The sequence below is a fragment of the Salvelinus fontinalis genome, chromosome 36 (assembly GCF_029448725.1).
Source record: "Salvelinus fontinalis isolate EN_2023a chromosome 36, ASM2944872v1, whole genome shotgun sequence".
Classification (NCBI taxonomy): Eukaryota; Metazoa; Chordata; class Actinopteri; order Salmoniformes; family Salmonidae; genus Salvelinus; species Salvelinus fontinalis.
The window spans coordinates 32,493,806-32,510,116 of record NC_074700.1 but is presented as its reverse complement, the minus strand read 5'-3'; the positions used below and the strand labels follow the sequence as shown (position 1 = coordinate 32,510,116).

At 47.2% G+C, this 16,311-nt stretch overlaps 1 protein-coding gene across 1 annotated transcript in view; it reads left to right on the top strand.

Moving 5' to 3' along the window:
• Window positions 1-12,028, top strand: part of LOC129835623 (E3 ubiquitin-protein ligase TRIM39) — a 46,737-nt gene extending 34,709 nt beyond the window's left edge. Inside the window, exons 10-15 of the mRNA XM_055901336.1 lie at window positions 1,592-1,633; window positions 3,524-3,550; window positions 4,806-4,870; window positions 5,040-5,150; window positions 10,482-10,697; window positions 11,469-12,028. Coding sequence (XP_055757311.1) covers window positions 1,592-1,633; window positions 3,524-3,550; window positions 4,806-4,870; window positions 5,040-5,150; window positions 10,482-10,697; window positions 11,469-11,663 — 656 coding nt within the window. The 3' untranslated portion in view covers window positions 11,664-12,028. The remainder of the gene's footprint in view (window positions 1-1,591; window positions 1,634-3,523; window positions 3,551-4,805; window positions 4,871-5,039; window positions 5,151-10,481; window positions 10,698-11,468) is intronic.
• Window positions 12,029-16,311: the final 4,283 nt, after the last annotated feature.

Below are 16,311 nucleotides of genomic sequence, written 5' to 3'. Positions count from 1 at the left end.
TACGCTTGGTCTCTACTCAAACCGTAGCCCTTTCAGTAATCGAGGTACGCTTGGTCTGAAGTGGGCTTCTCCAGGTGGGGTTTATATTCGGAACAGTAGAATAGCGCTGTCCCATGACGCCAGATTAATGTCTGTGCTCATGGGGCGGGCCAATGACTTAGTTAAATTTTGGATTAGGATTATCTTTCATTAAACAGTTTAAAAAGACATGACATAATTTCACAAATAGTTTAATCTTTACTCATTCATTTTATACAATAATTAGATGCAAATCTCATAACGGAGACTCTTGTATAAACAAAGTTATGGTAATGTGGCTGTATTGTCTCTCATGAGGTCACAAACATTAGACAAAATGGACCAGTCGTAGCTGGATTCTCCACCGACCGTTTACACCTTCTCCAAAACATGAATATTGTTCAGTTCTCAAGTTCTGTGAGGTAGAAGAAGTTCCTTTTTTTCTACTGTGAACCCTCTCTCTATACTGCATGGCCGGGGGGAAGAGAGTCTCCTCCAGGAATTACGACCTGAGATAACAGAGCCTGGGTGTAGGGGGAAGAGAGAGGTGGTGAGAGAGAGAGTTGGCCCTCTTTGGAAATAGCAAGCACCACGTCATGACACTCTTCTCCCTATCTCTCCTCTCTTTCTCCTTCTCTCCTCTCTTTCTCTCCTCTCTTTCTCTCCTCTCTTTCTCTCCTCTCTTTCTCTCCTCTCTTTCTCTCCTCTCTTTCTCTCCTCTCTTTCTCTCCTCTCTTTCTCTCCTCTCTTTCTCTCCTCTCTTTCTCTCCTCTCTTTCTCTCCTCTCTTTCTCTCTTCGAATTTCAAATTAGGAGGTGTAAAACAATGGAGGTATTTAATGAATTTACCTGCAGAGAAGCAGATAACCATTCACACAGACCTGATACCTGTAGAGAACCATTCACACAGGCCTGATACCTGTAGAGAACCATTCACACAGACCTGATACCTGTAGAGAACCATTCACACAGGCCTGATACCTGTAGAGAACCATTCACACAGACCTGATACCTGCAGAGAACCATTCACATAGACCTGATACCTGCAGAGAAGCAGATAACCATTCACACAGACCTGATACCTGTAGAGAACCATTCACACAGACCTGATACCTGTAGAGAACCATTCACACAGACCTGATACCTGCAGAGAACCATTCACACAGACCTGATACCTGTAGAGAACCATTCACCCAGACCTGATACCTGCAGAGAACCATTCACACAGGCCCGATACCTGTGGAGAACCATTCACACAGACCTGATACCTGTAGAGAACCATTCACACAGACCTGATACCGGTAGAGAACCATTCACACAGACCTGATACCGGTAGAGAACCATTCACACTGACCTGATACCTGCAGAGAACCATTCACACAGACCTGATACCTGCAGAGAAGCAGATAACCATTCACACAAGAATCATGCTTAGGTCTTCAGGTGGCTTTTATTTGTTTCCATGTTTTGTTTACCCCCCTACAACTTTCAGATCTATGAAACAGCTGGTATAAAGGTCAATTCGTGGGATATTACTCACCTGTTTGAGCTGTTTACCTTTGTTATCTTTATAGGCGGACAAGTTCCAATAGAATCATCTCCAATACCGCAGCCCAGTGAGTATCTACAGATCTAATCTAATGTTATTGGTCACATGCTCCGAATACAACAGGTGTAGGTAGACCTCACAGTGAAATGCTGAATACAACAGGTGTAGTAGACCTCACAGTGAAATGCTGAATACAACAGGTGTAGGTAGACCTCACAGTGAAATGCTGAATACAACAGGTGTAGTAGACCTCACAGTGAAATGCTGAATACAACAGGTGTAGTAGACCTCACAGTGAAATGCTGAATACAACAGGTGTAGGTAGACCTTACAGTGAAATGCTGAATACAACAGGTGTAGTAGACCTCACAGTGAAATGCTGAATACAACAGGTGTAGTAGACCTTACAGTGAAATGCTGAATACAACAGATGTAGTAGACCTCACAGTGAAATGCTGAATACAACAGGTGTAGGTAGACCTTACAGTGAAATGCTGAATACAACAGGTGTAGTAGACCTTACAGTGAAATGCTGAATACAACAGGTGTAGGTAGACCTTACAGTGAAATGCTGAATACAACAGGTGTAGTAGACCTTACAGTGAAATGCTGAAGACAACAGGTGTAGTAGACCTTACAGTGAAATGCTGAATACAACAGGTGTAGGTAGACCTTACAGTGAAATGCTGAATACAACAGGTGTAGTAGACCTCACAGTGAAATGCTGAATACAACAGGTGTAGTAGACCTTACAGTGAACTGCTGAATACAACAGGTGTAGGTAGACCTTACAGTGAACTGCTGAATACAACAGGTGTAGGTAGACCTTACAGTGAAATGCTGAATACAACAGGTGTAGTAGACCTCACAGTGAAATGCTGAATACAACAGGTGTAGACCTTACAGTGAACTGCTGAATACAACAGGTGTAGACCTTACAGTGAACTGCTGAATACAACAGGTGTAGTAGACCTCACAGTGAACTGCTGAATACAACAGGTGTAGGTAGACCTTACAGTGAAATGCTGAATACAACAGGTGTAGTAGACCTTACAGTGAAATGCCGAATACAACAGGTGTAGTAGACCTCACAGTGAAATGCTGAATACAACAGGTGTAGTAGACCTCACAGTGAAATGCTGAATACAACAGGTGTAGTAGACCTCACAGTGAAATGCTGAATACAACAGGTGTAGGTAGACCTCACAGTGAAATGCTGAATACAACAGGTGTAGTAGACCTCACAGTGAAATGCTGAATACAACAGGTGTAGTAGACCTCACAGTGAAATGCTGAATACAACAGGTGTAGTAGACCTCACAGTGAAATGCTGAATACAACAGGTGTAGTAGACCTCACAGTGAAATGCTGAATACAACAGGTGTAGTAGACCTCACAGTGAAATGCTGAATACAACAGGTGTAGTAGACCTCACAGTGAAATGCTGAATACAACAGGTGTAGTAGACCTTACAGTGAAATGCTGAATACAACAGGTGTAGGTAGACCTTACAGTGAAATGCTGAATACAACAGGTGTAGTAGACCTTACAGTGAAATGCTGAATACAACAGGTGTAGTAGACCTCACAGTGAAATGCTGAATACAACAGGTGTAGGTAGACCTCACAGTGAAATGCTGAATACAACAGGTGTAGTAGACCTCACAGTGAAATGCTGAATACAACAGGTGTAGTAGACCTCACAGTGAAATGCTGAATACAACAGGTGTAGGTAGACCTCACAGTGAAATGCTTACTTACAAGCCCTTAATAACCAACAATGCAGTTTTAAGAAAATACCTTATTTTTTTAAGTATGAGATAAGAATAACAAATAATTAAAGAGCAGCGGTAAATAACAATAACATAGATTTTAATTATATGAGATAAAGATTACAATTGAATAATGTAATTCTAATATTGTTTTTTAATGTGGTTTCTTCTGTTGCTCTATTCCAGAGGTGAAGGGGGTACAGGAGTATGCAGGTATGTAGAGATACATAGGTCATCACCAAGTTACACTTGAAAAAGTAACTCATCAATGTATCTCCATTTATCTCTCCCCTCTCCACCCCTCTCTCACAATCCCTCTTTCTTCTCCTCTCCACCCCCCTCTCTCAATCCCTCCATCTCTCCACCCCCCTCTCTGTCCTCCCTCTCTCAATCCCTCCATCTCTCCACCCCCCTCTCTGTCCTCCCTCTCTCCACCCCCTCTCTCAATCCCTCCATCTCTCCACCCCCCTCTCTGTCCTCCCTCTCTCCACCCCCCTCTCTCAATCCCTCCATCTCCCCACCCCCCTCTCTCCACCCCCCTCTCTCAATCCCTCCATCTCTTCTCCTCTCTGTCCTCCCTCTCTCCACCCCCCTCTCTCAATCCCTCCATCTCTCTTCTCCTCTCTGTCCTCCCTCTCTCCACCACCCTCTCTCAATCCCTCCATCTCTTCTCCTCTCTGTCCTCCCTCTCTCCACCCCCCTCTCTCAATCCCTCCATCTCTTCTCCTCTCTGTCCTCCCTCTCTCCACCCCCCTCTCAATCCCTCCATCTCTCTTCTCCTCTCTGTCCTCCCTCTCTCCACCCCCCTCTCTCAATCCCTCCATCTCTCTTCTCCTCTCTGTCCTCCCTCTCTCCACCCCCCTCTCTCAATCCCTCCATCTCTCTTCTCCTCTCTGTCCTCCCTCTCTCCACCCCCCTCTCTCAATCCCTCCATCTCTCTTCTCCTCTCTGTCCTCCCTCTCTCCACCCCCCTCTCTCAATCCCTCCATCTCTCTTCTCCTCTCTGTTCTCCCTCTCTCCACCCCCCTCTCTCAATCCCTCCATCTCTCTTCTCCTCTCTGTCCTCCCTCTCTCCACCCCCCTCTCTCAATCCCTCCATCTCTCTTCTCCTCTCTGTTCTCCCTCTCTCCACCCCCCCTCTCTCAATCCCTCCATCTCCATCGACTTTTATTTTATTTTCTATTGTGCTATTGACTGTATGCTTGTTTATTCCATGTGTAACTCTGTGTTGTTGTTTGTGTCGCACTGCTTTGCTTTATCTTGGCCAGGTCGCAGTTGTAAATGAGAACTTGTTCTCAACTAGCTTACCTTGTTAAATAAAGGTGAAATAAAAAATAAATTAATAAAATCTCTTCTCCCCTCTGTCCTCCCTCTCTCCACCCCTCTCTCAATCCCTCCACCTCTTCCCCTCTGTCCTCCCTCTCTACCCCTCTCTCAATCCCTCCACCTCTTCCCCTCCCTCCTTCAGTGGACGTGACTATGGACTCAAGCACCGCCCACCCCAGGCTCATCCTATCAGAAAACAGGAAAATGGTTAGTTATATGGGGAGGGGGGGGGGGGGGGGGGGGGGGGGGGGGGGGTACTCCTAAACCTTGATCAAACTGCCCTAACGATCAAGGTGTAGGAGTAGCCTCATGATAATTCTAGTGACCCACTCAAATAATGTTGTGAAAAGCACTGACCTGCTCTCTGTCTATATAGGTCAAATGTGGGGACCGTCACCAGCCGGTACCTCATAACCCTGAGAGGTTTGACCGTGTCGTGTGTGTTCTGGGTCGAGAAGGATTCTCCTCGGGTCAACACTATTGGGAGGTAGGGTTAAACATGTTCTTAAACATTGTGTTGATCCTGGATCATCATTTAGCCGTGTTGATCCTGGATCCTCATTCAGCCGTGTCGATCCTGGATCCTCATTTAGCCGTGTCGATCCTGGATCCTCATTTAGCCGTGTCGATCCTGGATCCTCATTTAGCCGTGTCGATCCTGGATCCTCATTTAGCCGTGTCGATCCTGGATCCTCATTTAGCCGTGTCGATCCTGGATCCTCATTTAGCCGTGTCGATCCTGGATCCTCATTTAGCCGTGTCGATCCTGGATCCTCATTTAGCCGTGTCGATCCTGGATCCTCATTTAGCCGTGTCGATCCTGGATCCTCACTTAGCCGTGTCGATCCTGGATCCTCATTTAGCCGTGTCGATCCTGGATCCTCATTTAGCCGTGTCGATCCTGGATCCTCATTTAGCCGTGTCGATCCTGGATCCTCATTTAGCCGTGTCGATCCTGGATCCTCATTTAGCCGTGTCGATCCTGGATCCTCATTTAGCCGTGTCGATCCTGGATCCTCATTTAGCCGTGTCGATCCTGGATCCTCATTTAGCCGTGTCGATCCTGGATCATCATTTAGCCGTGTCGATCCTGGATCCTCATTTAGCCGTGTCGATCCTGGATCCTCATTTAGCCGTGTCGATCCTGGATCATCATTTAGCCGTGTTGATCCTGGTTCCTCATTTAGCCGTGTTGATCCTGGATCCTCATTTAGCCGTGTTGATCCTGGATCATCATTTAGCCGTGTTGATCCTGGATCATCATTTAGCCGTGTTGATCCTGGATCATCATTTAGCCGTGTTGATCCTGGATCCTCATTTAGCCGTGTTGATCCTGGATCCTCAATTAGCCGTGTTGATCCTGGATCCTCATTTAGCCGTGTTGATCCTGGATCCTCATTTAGCCGTGTTGATCCTGGATCCTCATTTAGCCGTGTTGATCCTGGATCCTCATTTAGCTGTCGGTCCTGGATCCTCATTTAGCTGTCGGTCCTGGATCATCATTTAGCCGTGTTGATCCTGGATCATCATTTAGCCGTGTTGGTCCTGGATCATCATTTAGCCGTGTTGATCCTGGATCATCATTTAGCCGTGTTGATCCTGGATCATCATTTAGCCGTGTTGATCCTGGATCATCATTTAGCCGTGTTGATCCTGGATCATCATTTAGCCGTGTTGATCCTGGATCATCATTTAGCCGTGTTGATCCTGGATCATCATTTAGCCGTGTTGATCCTGGATCATCATTTAGCCGTGTTGATCCTGGATCATCATTTAGCCGTGTTGATCCTGGATCATCATTTAGCCGTGTTGATCCTGGATCCTCATTTAGCCTTGTTGATCCTGGATCCTCATTTAGCCGTGTTGATCCTGGATCCTCATTTAGCCGTGTTGATCCTGGATCATTATTTAGCCGTGTTGATCCTGGATCATTATTTAGCCGTGTTGATCCTGGATCCTCATTTAGCCGTGTTGATCCTGGATCCTCATTTAGCCGTGTTGATCCTGGATCCTCATTTAGCCGTGTTGATCCTGGATCCTCATTTAGCCGTGTTGATCCTGGATCCTCATTTAGCTGTCGGTCCTGGATCATCATTTAGCCGTGTTGATCCTGGATCATCATTTAGCCGTGTTGATCCTGGATCATCATTTAGCCGTGTTGATCCTGGATCATCATTTAGCCGTGTTGATCCTGGATCATCATTTAGCCGTGTTGATCCTGGATCATCATTTAGCCGTGTTGATCCTGGATCATCATTTAGCCGTGTTGATCCTGGATCTTAAATCTTTCTATTTTACCTTTTAGTTTGTCCATTTATGTCTATTTCTTGTTCCATTTTAGGATAGAATAGAATAGCGTAGGATTTTATTTGTAAATAAAATATTTACAATCGCATTGAATGTGTCTCAGGAAGACTCTGCAGTATTGAGTTACATATTCACAGCCATTGAATTGATCTTGGAAGACTCTGGGGTATTGGGTTACATATAAACAGCCATTGGCCCTACACTTTCATTCTCTGGTCAGACTGTCAGTTTGTGGCGGAAGGACACGTCACAGCCTCACAAGCAGCATAGCGCTGGAAAGCTAAGAAAGTCATTCTATGACAAACAGAAATGGTTTGATATCAAGTTTAATAAAACAAAATCTTTTACATTATTTGTAGATGTGAAACAAAACCACTTTGTGTTTGTCACCGACGGACAAGATTAATATGACTTAAAAGGCCAGTTCCTAATGAGTTCAGGAAGCCAGGCTAGAGCCCTGTCCTGTTCAGGAAGCCAGGCTAAAGCCCTGTCCTGTACGAGTTCAGGAAGCCAGGCTAGAGCCCTGTCCTGTACGAGTTCAGGAAGCCAGGCTAGAGCCCTGTCCTGTACGAGTTCAGGAAGCCAGGCTAGAGCCCTGTCCTGTACGAGTTCAGGAAGCCAGGCTAGAGCCCTGTCCTGTACGAGTTCAGGAAGCCAGGCTAGAGCCCTGTCCTGTACGAGTACAGGAAAGCCAGGCTAGAGCCCTGTCCTGTACGAGTTCAGGAAAGCCAGGCTAGAGCCCTGTCCTGTACGAGTTCAGGTAGCCAGGCTAGAGCCCTGTCCTGTACGAGTTCAGGAAAGCCAGGCTAGAGCCCTGTCCTGTACGAGTTCAGGAAGCCAGGCTAGAGCCCTGTCCTGTTCGAGTTCAGGAAAGCCAGGCTAGAGCCCTGTCCTGTTCGAGTTCAGGTAGCCAGGCTAGAGCCCTGTCCTGTACGAGTTCAGGTAGCCAGGCTAGAGCCCTGTCCTGTACGAGTTCAGGTAGCCAGGCTAGAGCCCTGTCCTGTACGAGTTCAGAAAGCCAGGCTAGAGCCCTGTCCTGTACGAGTTCAGGTAGCCAGGCTAGAGCCCTGTCCTGTACGAGTTCAGGAAGCCAGGCTAGAGCCCTGTCCTGTACGAGTTCAGGAAGCCAGGCTAGAGCCCTGTCCTGTACGAGTTCAGGAAGCCAGGCTAGAGCCCTGTCCTGTACGAGTTCAGGAAGCCAGGCTAGAGCCCTGTCCTGTACGAGTTCAGGTAGCCAGGCTAGAGCCCTGTCCTGTACGAGTTCAGGAAAGCCAGGCTAGAGCCCTGTCCTGTACGAGTTCAGGAAAGCCAGGCTAGAGCCCTGTCCTGTACGAGTTCAGGAAAGCCAGGCTAGAGCCCTGTCCTGTACGAGTTCAGGAAAGCCAGGCTAGAGCCCTGTCCTGTACGAGTTCAGGAAAGCCAGGCTAGAGCCCTGTCCTGTACGAGTTCAGGAAAGCCAGGCTAGAGCCCTGTCCTGTACGAGTTCAGGAAAGCCAGGCTAGAGCCCTGTCCTGTACGAGTTCAGGAAGCCAGGCTAGAGCCCTGTCCTGTACGAGTTCAGGAAGCCAGGCTAGAGCCCTGTCCTGTACGAGTTCAGGAAGCCAGGCTAGAGCCCTGTCCTGTACGAGTTCAGGAAGCCAGGCTAGAGCCCTGTCCTGTTCGAGTTCAGGAAGCCAGGCTAGAGCCCTGTCCTGTACGAGTTCAGGAAAGCCAGGCTAGAGCCCTGTCCTGTACGAGTTCAGGTAGCCAGGCTAGAGCCCTGTCCTGTACGAGTTCAGGTAGCCAGGCTAGAGCCCTGTCCTGTACGAGTTCAGGTAGCCAGGCTAGAGCCCTGTCCTGTACGAGTTCAGGAAGCCAGGCTAGAGCCCTGTCCTGTACGAGTTCAGGTAGCCAGGCTAGAGCCCTGTCCTGTTCGAGTTCAGGTAGCCAGGCTAGAGCCCTGTCCTGTACGAGTTCAGGTAGCCAGGCTAGAGCCCTGTCCTGTACGAGTTCAGGTAGCCAGGCTAGAGCCCTGTCCTGTACGAGTTCAGAAAGCCAGGCTAGAGCCCTGTCCTGTACGAGTTCAGGTAGCCAGGCTAGAGCCCTGTCCTGTACGAGTTCAGAAAGCCAGGCTAGAGCCCTGTCCTGTACGAGTTCAGAAAGCCAGGCTAGAGCCCTGTCCTGTACGAGTTCAGGTAGCCAGGCTAGAGCCCTGTCCTGTACGAGTTCAGGTAGCCAGGCTAGAGCCCTGTCCTGTACGAGTTCAGAAAGCCAGGCTAGAGCCCTGTCCTGTACGAGTTCAGGTAGCCAGGCTAGAGCCCTGTCCTGTACGAGTTCAAGAAGCCAGGCTAGAGCCCTGTCCTGTACGAGTTCAGGAAGCCAGGCTAGAGCCCTGTCCTGTTCGAGTTCAGGAAAGCCAGGCTAGAGCCCTGTCCTGTACGAGTTCAGGAAAGCCAGGCTAGAGCCCTGTCCTGTACGAGTTCAGGAAAGCCAGGCTAGAGCCCTGTCCTGTACGAGTTCAGGAAAGCCAGGCTAGAGCCCTGTCCTGTACGAGTTCAGGAAGCCAGGCTAGAGCCCTGTCCTGTACGAGTTCAGGAAGCCAGGCTAGAGCCCTGTCCTGTTCGAGTTCAGGAAGCCAGGCTAGAGCCCTGTCCTGTACGAGTTCAGGAAGCCAGGCTAGAGCCCTGTCCTGTACGAGTTCAGGAAGCCAGGCTAGAGCCCTGTCCTGTACGAGTTCAGGAAGCCAGGCTAGAGCCCTGTCCTGTACGAGTTCAGGAAGCCAGGCTAGAGCCCTGTCCTGTACGAGTTCAGGAAAGCCAGGCTAGAGCCCTGTCCTGTACGAGTTCAGGTAGCCAGGCTAGAGCCCTGTCCTGTACGAGTTCAGGTAGCCAGGCTAGAGCCCTGTCCTGTACGAGTTCAGGTAGCCAGGCTAGAGCCCTGTCCTGTACGAGTTCAGGAAGCCAGGCTAGAGCCCTGTCCTGTACGAGTTCAGGTAGCCAGGCTAGAGCCCTGTCCTGTACGAGTTCAGAAAGCCAGGCTAGAGCCCTGTCCTGTACGAGTTCAGGTAGCCAGGCTAGAGCCCTGTCCTGTACGAGTTCAGGAAGCCAGGCTAGAGCCCTGTCCTGTACGAGTTCAGGTAGCCAGGCTAGAGCCCTGTCCTGTACGAGTTCAGAAAGCCAGGCTAGAGCCCTGTCCTGTACGAGTTCAGGTAGCCAGGCTAGAGCCCTGTCTGATGATCAGAAGGGTGGGGGCAGAAGTTTTAATCAAGAGAGAGCTTTAGAAAATAGATCAATTTTCTCTAACACTAAACATGTATGTATTTTATAGTTATAAGGAAAGTAAAATCTTACGGTTTGTATTTTTATAATTTGATTGTTACTATATTTAGAAAGCATGTCGAACCTTTCAAGCCCTGTTCATCCACTTTTGTTGAATAGGAACTACATTCTATATAACATTCCATATTTTCATTCATTAATTCGTACTATGGACTTGAGTTTGTATCCTCAAAAGTGAGTACACCTTTTCACAGGTGGAGGTGGGCGGGAAGACGGACTGGGATCTGGGCGTGGCCAGCCGCTCCATCAACAGGAAGGGGAAGATAACGGTATCCCCTAGCAACGGCTACTGGTTCCTCAGCCTCAGAGATGAACACAACTATGCGTTCCGGACAGATCCCTCCACTGAGCTGCCTCTCAACCTCAGACCACAGAAGATCGGGGTGTATGTGGATTATGAGAAAGGGCAGGTAGGATGTCACACGTTTGTACTCCGCAGTTTGTTGTTGTTGTTGCAAAAAATTCCAGGGTTTTAACCTTCAACAAGGATTTTTGAACTACTTGGAAATTGTGCAACCCTCCTTGACCACACACACACACACACACACACACACACACACACACACACACACACACACACACACACACACACACACACACACACACACACACACACACACACACACACACACCTACCTCTTTCTTCTCTCCCTGTCTATCTTACTATATAACGTTGACTAACTTACCCTTCTTCTCCCCTGTTCAGGTATCGTTCTATGTGGACTAACTTCCCCTTCCTCTCCCCTGTTCAGGTATCGTTCTATGTGGACTAACTTCCCCTTCCTCTCCCCTGTTCAGGTATCATTCTATAATGTGGACTAACTTCCCCTTCTTCTGCCCTGTTCAGGTATGGTTCTATTACGTGGACTAACTTCCCCTTCTTCTCCCCTGTTCAGGTATCGTTCTATGATGTGGACTAACTTCCCCTTCTCCCCTGTTCAGGTATCGTTCTATGTGGACTAACTTCCCCTTCTTCTCCCCTGTTCAGGTATCGTTCTATAACATGGACTAACTTCCCCTTCTTCTCCCCTGTTCAGGTATCGTTCTATAATGTGGATTAACTTCCCCTTCCTCTCCCCTGTTCAGGTATCGTTCTATAACGTGGACTAACTTCCCCTTCTTCTCCCCTGCTCAGGTATCGTTCTATGTGGACTAACTTCCCCTTCTTCTCCCCTGTTCAGGTATCGTTCTATAACGTGGACGCTAAGCTCCACATCTACACCTTCATGGCCTCCTTCTGCGAGTCTGTGTTCCCGTTCTTCAGTCCCTGCACCAACAAGTCAGGCAAGAACGACGGAGCCCTCGTCATCACACCAGTACTGCTCATGGACACCCATCCACTACAGCCCGATGATTGTGATGAAGTGAACATCTGAGGCCCCGACTCTGACCCCCTAATAGAGAAATGTGCTTTGGGCTACAGATCAGGGGGAACAATTGTTTTTGACTATCTTTTTGTTGCCTGATTTAGATATGTTTCTGTTTATAATTTCCGACATTAGATACATGAAGCTTATCTTCTGTACCTATGTTTCCCCTAGAAGACTAAATCAATCGTTGCTCACCAGAATAAATGTCATAAATCGATTAGAATGAATGATTAAGATTTCAGTTTGTCTTGGATCCATATTTTATGTGGTTGAAATACTATCCGCTTTTTTATGGCGCTAATTAAGCATCTCTATAGAAGGTATCTAACTAAACTCTCAAGATGCTGAAATAAATAAATCATATTTCTCCACTCCTGTTTCCCGAGTCAACATTTAGCCTACATTTGGTGTACCATTTTACTGCAATAAATGCTTAATTCTGCAGGAGTTAATATTAAGGTTATGTGAGAGGTTATAGACCTACAGTCAGTGTCCAGATGTCAGTGTCCATTTTACCCATCTGAACAGTAGGCTACAGTTCCCTTGACGTGCAACAGGCCTATTTGAAGTTGCCCTTCTTGTGACTGTTGAATTTGTACAGTGCCTCACAATCATCACACATAAAACACTGTCATCATCCTCTTTTACCATTTCAACAAATCTTTCCCAAACATTACTTTTCTGGGTCTCCCTTCTCTTTATTTTCAATTCTCATTTCACAGCTTTTTCTCTTATTGAATGAAACTTATTGATTGACATTTTGGGCAAAAAAAGGAAAAAGTCAGCTCCATCATTCATCGAATCAGATGACTCGGAAGATTGTGGGAGCTGTTTTGTTAGGCTTCAGTGCGGCTTTTGACATTATCGATCATAGCTTGCTGCTGGAAAAACGTATGCGTTATCGCTTTACACCCCCTGCTATATTGTGGATAAAGAGTTACCTGTCTAACAGAACACAGAGGGTGTTATCGCTTTACACCCCCTGCTATAATGTGGATAAAGAGTTACCTGTCTAACAGAACACAGAGGGTGTTATGGCTTTACACCCCCTGCTATAATGTGGATAAAGAGTTACCTGTCTAACAGAACACAGAGGGCGTTATGGCTTTACACCCCCTGCTATAATGTGGATAAAGAGTTACCTGTCTAACAGAACACAGAGGGTGTTATGGCCTCTACAACATAATCCAGGTAGAATCAGGAATCCCCCAGGGAAGCTGTCTAGGCCCCTTACTTTTTTTTCAATCTTTACTAACGACATGGCACTGGCTTTGAGTAAAGATAGTCTGTCTATGTATGTGGATGACTCAACACTATACACGTCAGCTACTACAGCGAGTAAAATCACTGCAACACATAACAAAGAGTTGCAGTTAGTTTAAAAATGGGTGGCAAGGAATAAGTTAGTTCTAAATATTTCTAAAAAATAAAAGCATTTTATTTGGGACAAATCATTCACTAAACTTCAACTAAATTTTGGAATAAATAATGTGGAAATTGAGCAGGTTGAGGTGACTAAACTGCTTGGAGTAACCCTGGATTGTAAACTGACATGGTCGAAACATGTTGATACAACAGTAGCAAAGATGGGGAGAAGTTTTTCTATAATAAAGCATTGCTCTACCTTCTTAACAACACTATAGACAAGGCAGGTCCTACAGTCCCTAGTTTCTACATTCTTAACAACACTATCAACAAGGCAGGTCCTACAGGCCCTAGTTTCTACCTTCTTAACAACACTATCAACAAGGCAGGTCCTACAGACCTTAGTTTTGTCACACCTGGACTACTGTTCAGTAGCGTGGTCAGGTGCCACAAAGAAAGACCTCAGAATATTATAATTGGCTCAGAACAGGGCAGCACGGTTGGCTCAGAACAGGGCAGCACGGTTGGCTCAGAACAGGGCAGCACGGTTGGCTCAGAACAGGGCAGCACGGCTGGCTCAGAACAGGGCAGCACGGTTGGCTCAGAACAGGGCAGCACGGCTGGCTCAGAACAGGGCAGCACGGTTGGCTCAGAACAGGGCAGCACGGCTGGCTCAGAACAGGGCAGTACGGCTGGCTCAGAACAGGGCAGCACGGCTGGCTCAGAACAGGGCAGCACGGCTGGCTCAGAACAGGGCAGCACGGTTGGCCCTTAAATGTACACGGAGAGCTAACATTAATGACATGCAAGTCAATCTCTTATAGCTCAAAGTGGAGGAGAGATTGACTTCATCACTACTTGATTTTGTGAGAGGTATTGCTGAATGCACTGAGGTGTCTGTTTAAACTACTAGCACACAGCTCAGACACCCGTGCATACCCCACAAGACATGCCACCAGAGGTCTGTTTAAACTACTAGCACATAGCTCAGACACCCATACATACCCCACAAGACATGCCACCAGAGGTCTGTTTAAACTACTAGCACACAGCTCAGACACCCATACATACCCCACAAGACATGTCACCAGAGGTCTGTTTAAACTACTAGCACACAGCTCAGACACCCATACATACCCCACAAGACATGTCACCAGAGGTCTGTTTAAACTACTAGCACACAGCTCAGACACCCGTGCATACCCCACAAGACATGTCACCAGAGGTCTGTTTAAACTACTAGCACACAGCTCAGACACCCCGTGCATACCCCACAAGACATGCCACCAGAGGTCTGTTTAAACTACTAGCACACAGCTCAGACACCCCGTGCATACCCCACAAGACATGCCACCAGAGGTCTGTTTAAACTACTAGCACACAGCTCAGACACCCATCCATACCCCACAAGACATGCCACCAGAGGTCTGTTTAAACTACTAGCACACAGCTCAGACACCCCATACATACCCCACAAGACATGCCACCAGAGGTCTGTTTAAACTACTAGCACACAGCTCAGACACCCATACATACCCCACAAGACATGTCACCAGAGGTCTGTTTAAACTACTAGCACACAGCTCAGACACCCGTGCATACCCCACAAGACATGTCACCAGAGGTCTGTTTAAACTACTAGCACACAGCTCAGACACCCGTGCATACCCCACAAGACATGTCACCAGAGGTCTGTTTAAACTACTAGCACACAGCTCAGACACCCCGTGCATACCCCACAAGACATGTCACCAGAGGTCTGTTTAAACTACTAGCACACAGCTCAGACACCCGTGCATACCCCACAAGACATGTCACCAGAGGTCTGTTTAAACTACTAGCACACAGCACAGACACCCGTGCATACCCCACAAGACATGTCACCAGAGGTCTGTCTAAACTACTAGCACACAGCTCAGACACCCATACATACCCCACAAGACATGTCACCAGAGGTCTGTTTAAACTACTAGCACACAGCTCAGACACCCGTGCATACCCCACAAGACATGCCACCAGAGGTCTGTTTAAACTACTAGCACACAGCTCTGACACCCGTGCATACCCCACAAGACATGTCACCAGAGGTCTGTTTAAACTACTAGCACACAGCTCTGACACCCGTGCATACCCCACAAGACATGCCACCAGAGGTCTGTTTAAACTACTAACACCCAGCTCAGACACCCCATACATACCCCACAAGACATGTCACCAGAGGTCTGTTTAAACTACTAGCACACAGCTCAGACACCCGTGCATACCCCACAAGACATGCCACCAGAGGTCTGTTTAAACTACTAGCACACAGCTCAGACACCCGTGCATACCCCACAAGACATGCCACCAGAGGTCTCTGCACGGTCCCCAAGTCCAGAACAGACTATGGGAAGAGCACAGTACTGAATAGAGCCATGACTACATGGAACTATTCCACATCAAGTAACTGATGCAGCAGTAGAATCAGATTTAAAAACAGATAAAAATACACCTTATGGAACAGCAGGGACTGTGAAGAGACACACACACACAGGTACAGACACACATTCAGTGCCTTGCAAAAGTATTCATCACCCTTGGCGTTTTCCTATTTTGTTGCATGACAACCTGTAATTTGAATGGATTTTTATGTGGATTTCATGTAATGGACAAACGCAAAATAGTCCAAATTGGTGAAGTGAAATTTAAAAAATAACTTGTTTCAATAAATATTATTATTTTTTAACGGAAAAGTGGTGCATGCATGTGTATTCACCCCCTTTGCTATGAAGCCCCTAAATAAGATCTGGTGCAACCAATTACCTTCAGACGTTACATAATTAGATAAATAAAGTCCACCTGTGTGCAATCTAAGTGTCACATGATCTGTCACATGATCTCAGTATATATATTGCAGTATATATACACGTGTTCTGAAAGGCCCCAGAGTCTGCAACACCACTAAGCAAGGGGCAACACCAAGCAAGCAGCGCCATGAAGACCAAGGACCTCTCCAAACAGGTCAGGGACCAAGTTGTTGAGAAGTACAGATCAGGGTTGGGTTATAAAAAAATATCCAAAACTTTGAACATCCCACGGAGCACCATTAAATCCATTGTTAAACAATGGAAACATTATGGCACCACAACAAAACTGCCAAGTGAAAGCCGCCCACCAGAACTCACTGACCAGGCATGGAGGGCATTAATCAGAGAGGCAACAAAGAGACTAAAGATAACCCTGAAGGAGCTGCAAAGCTCCACAGCGGAGATTGGAGTATCTGTCCATAGGACCACTTTAAGCCGTACAC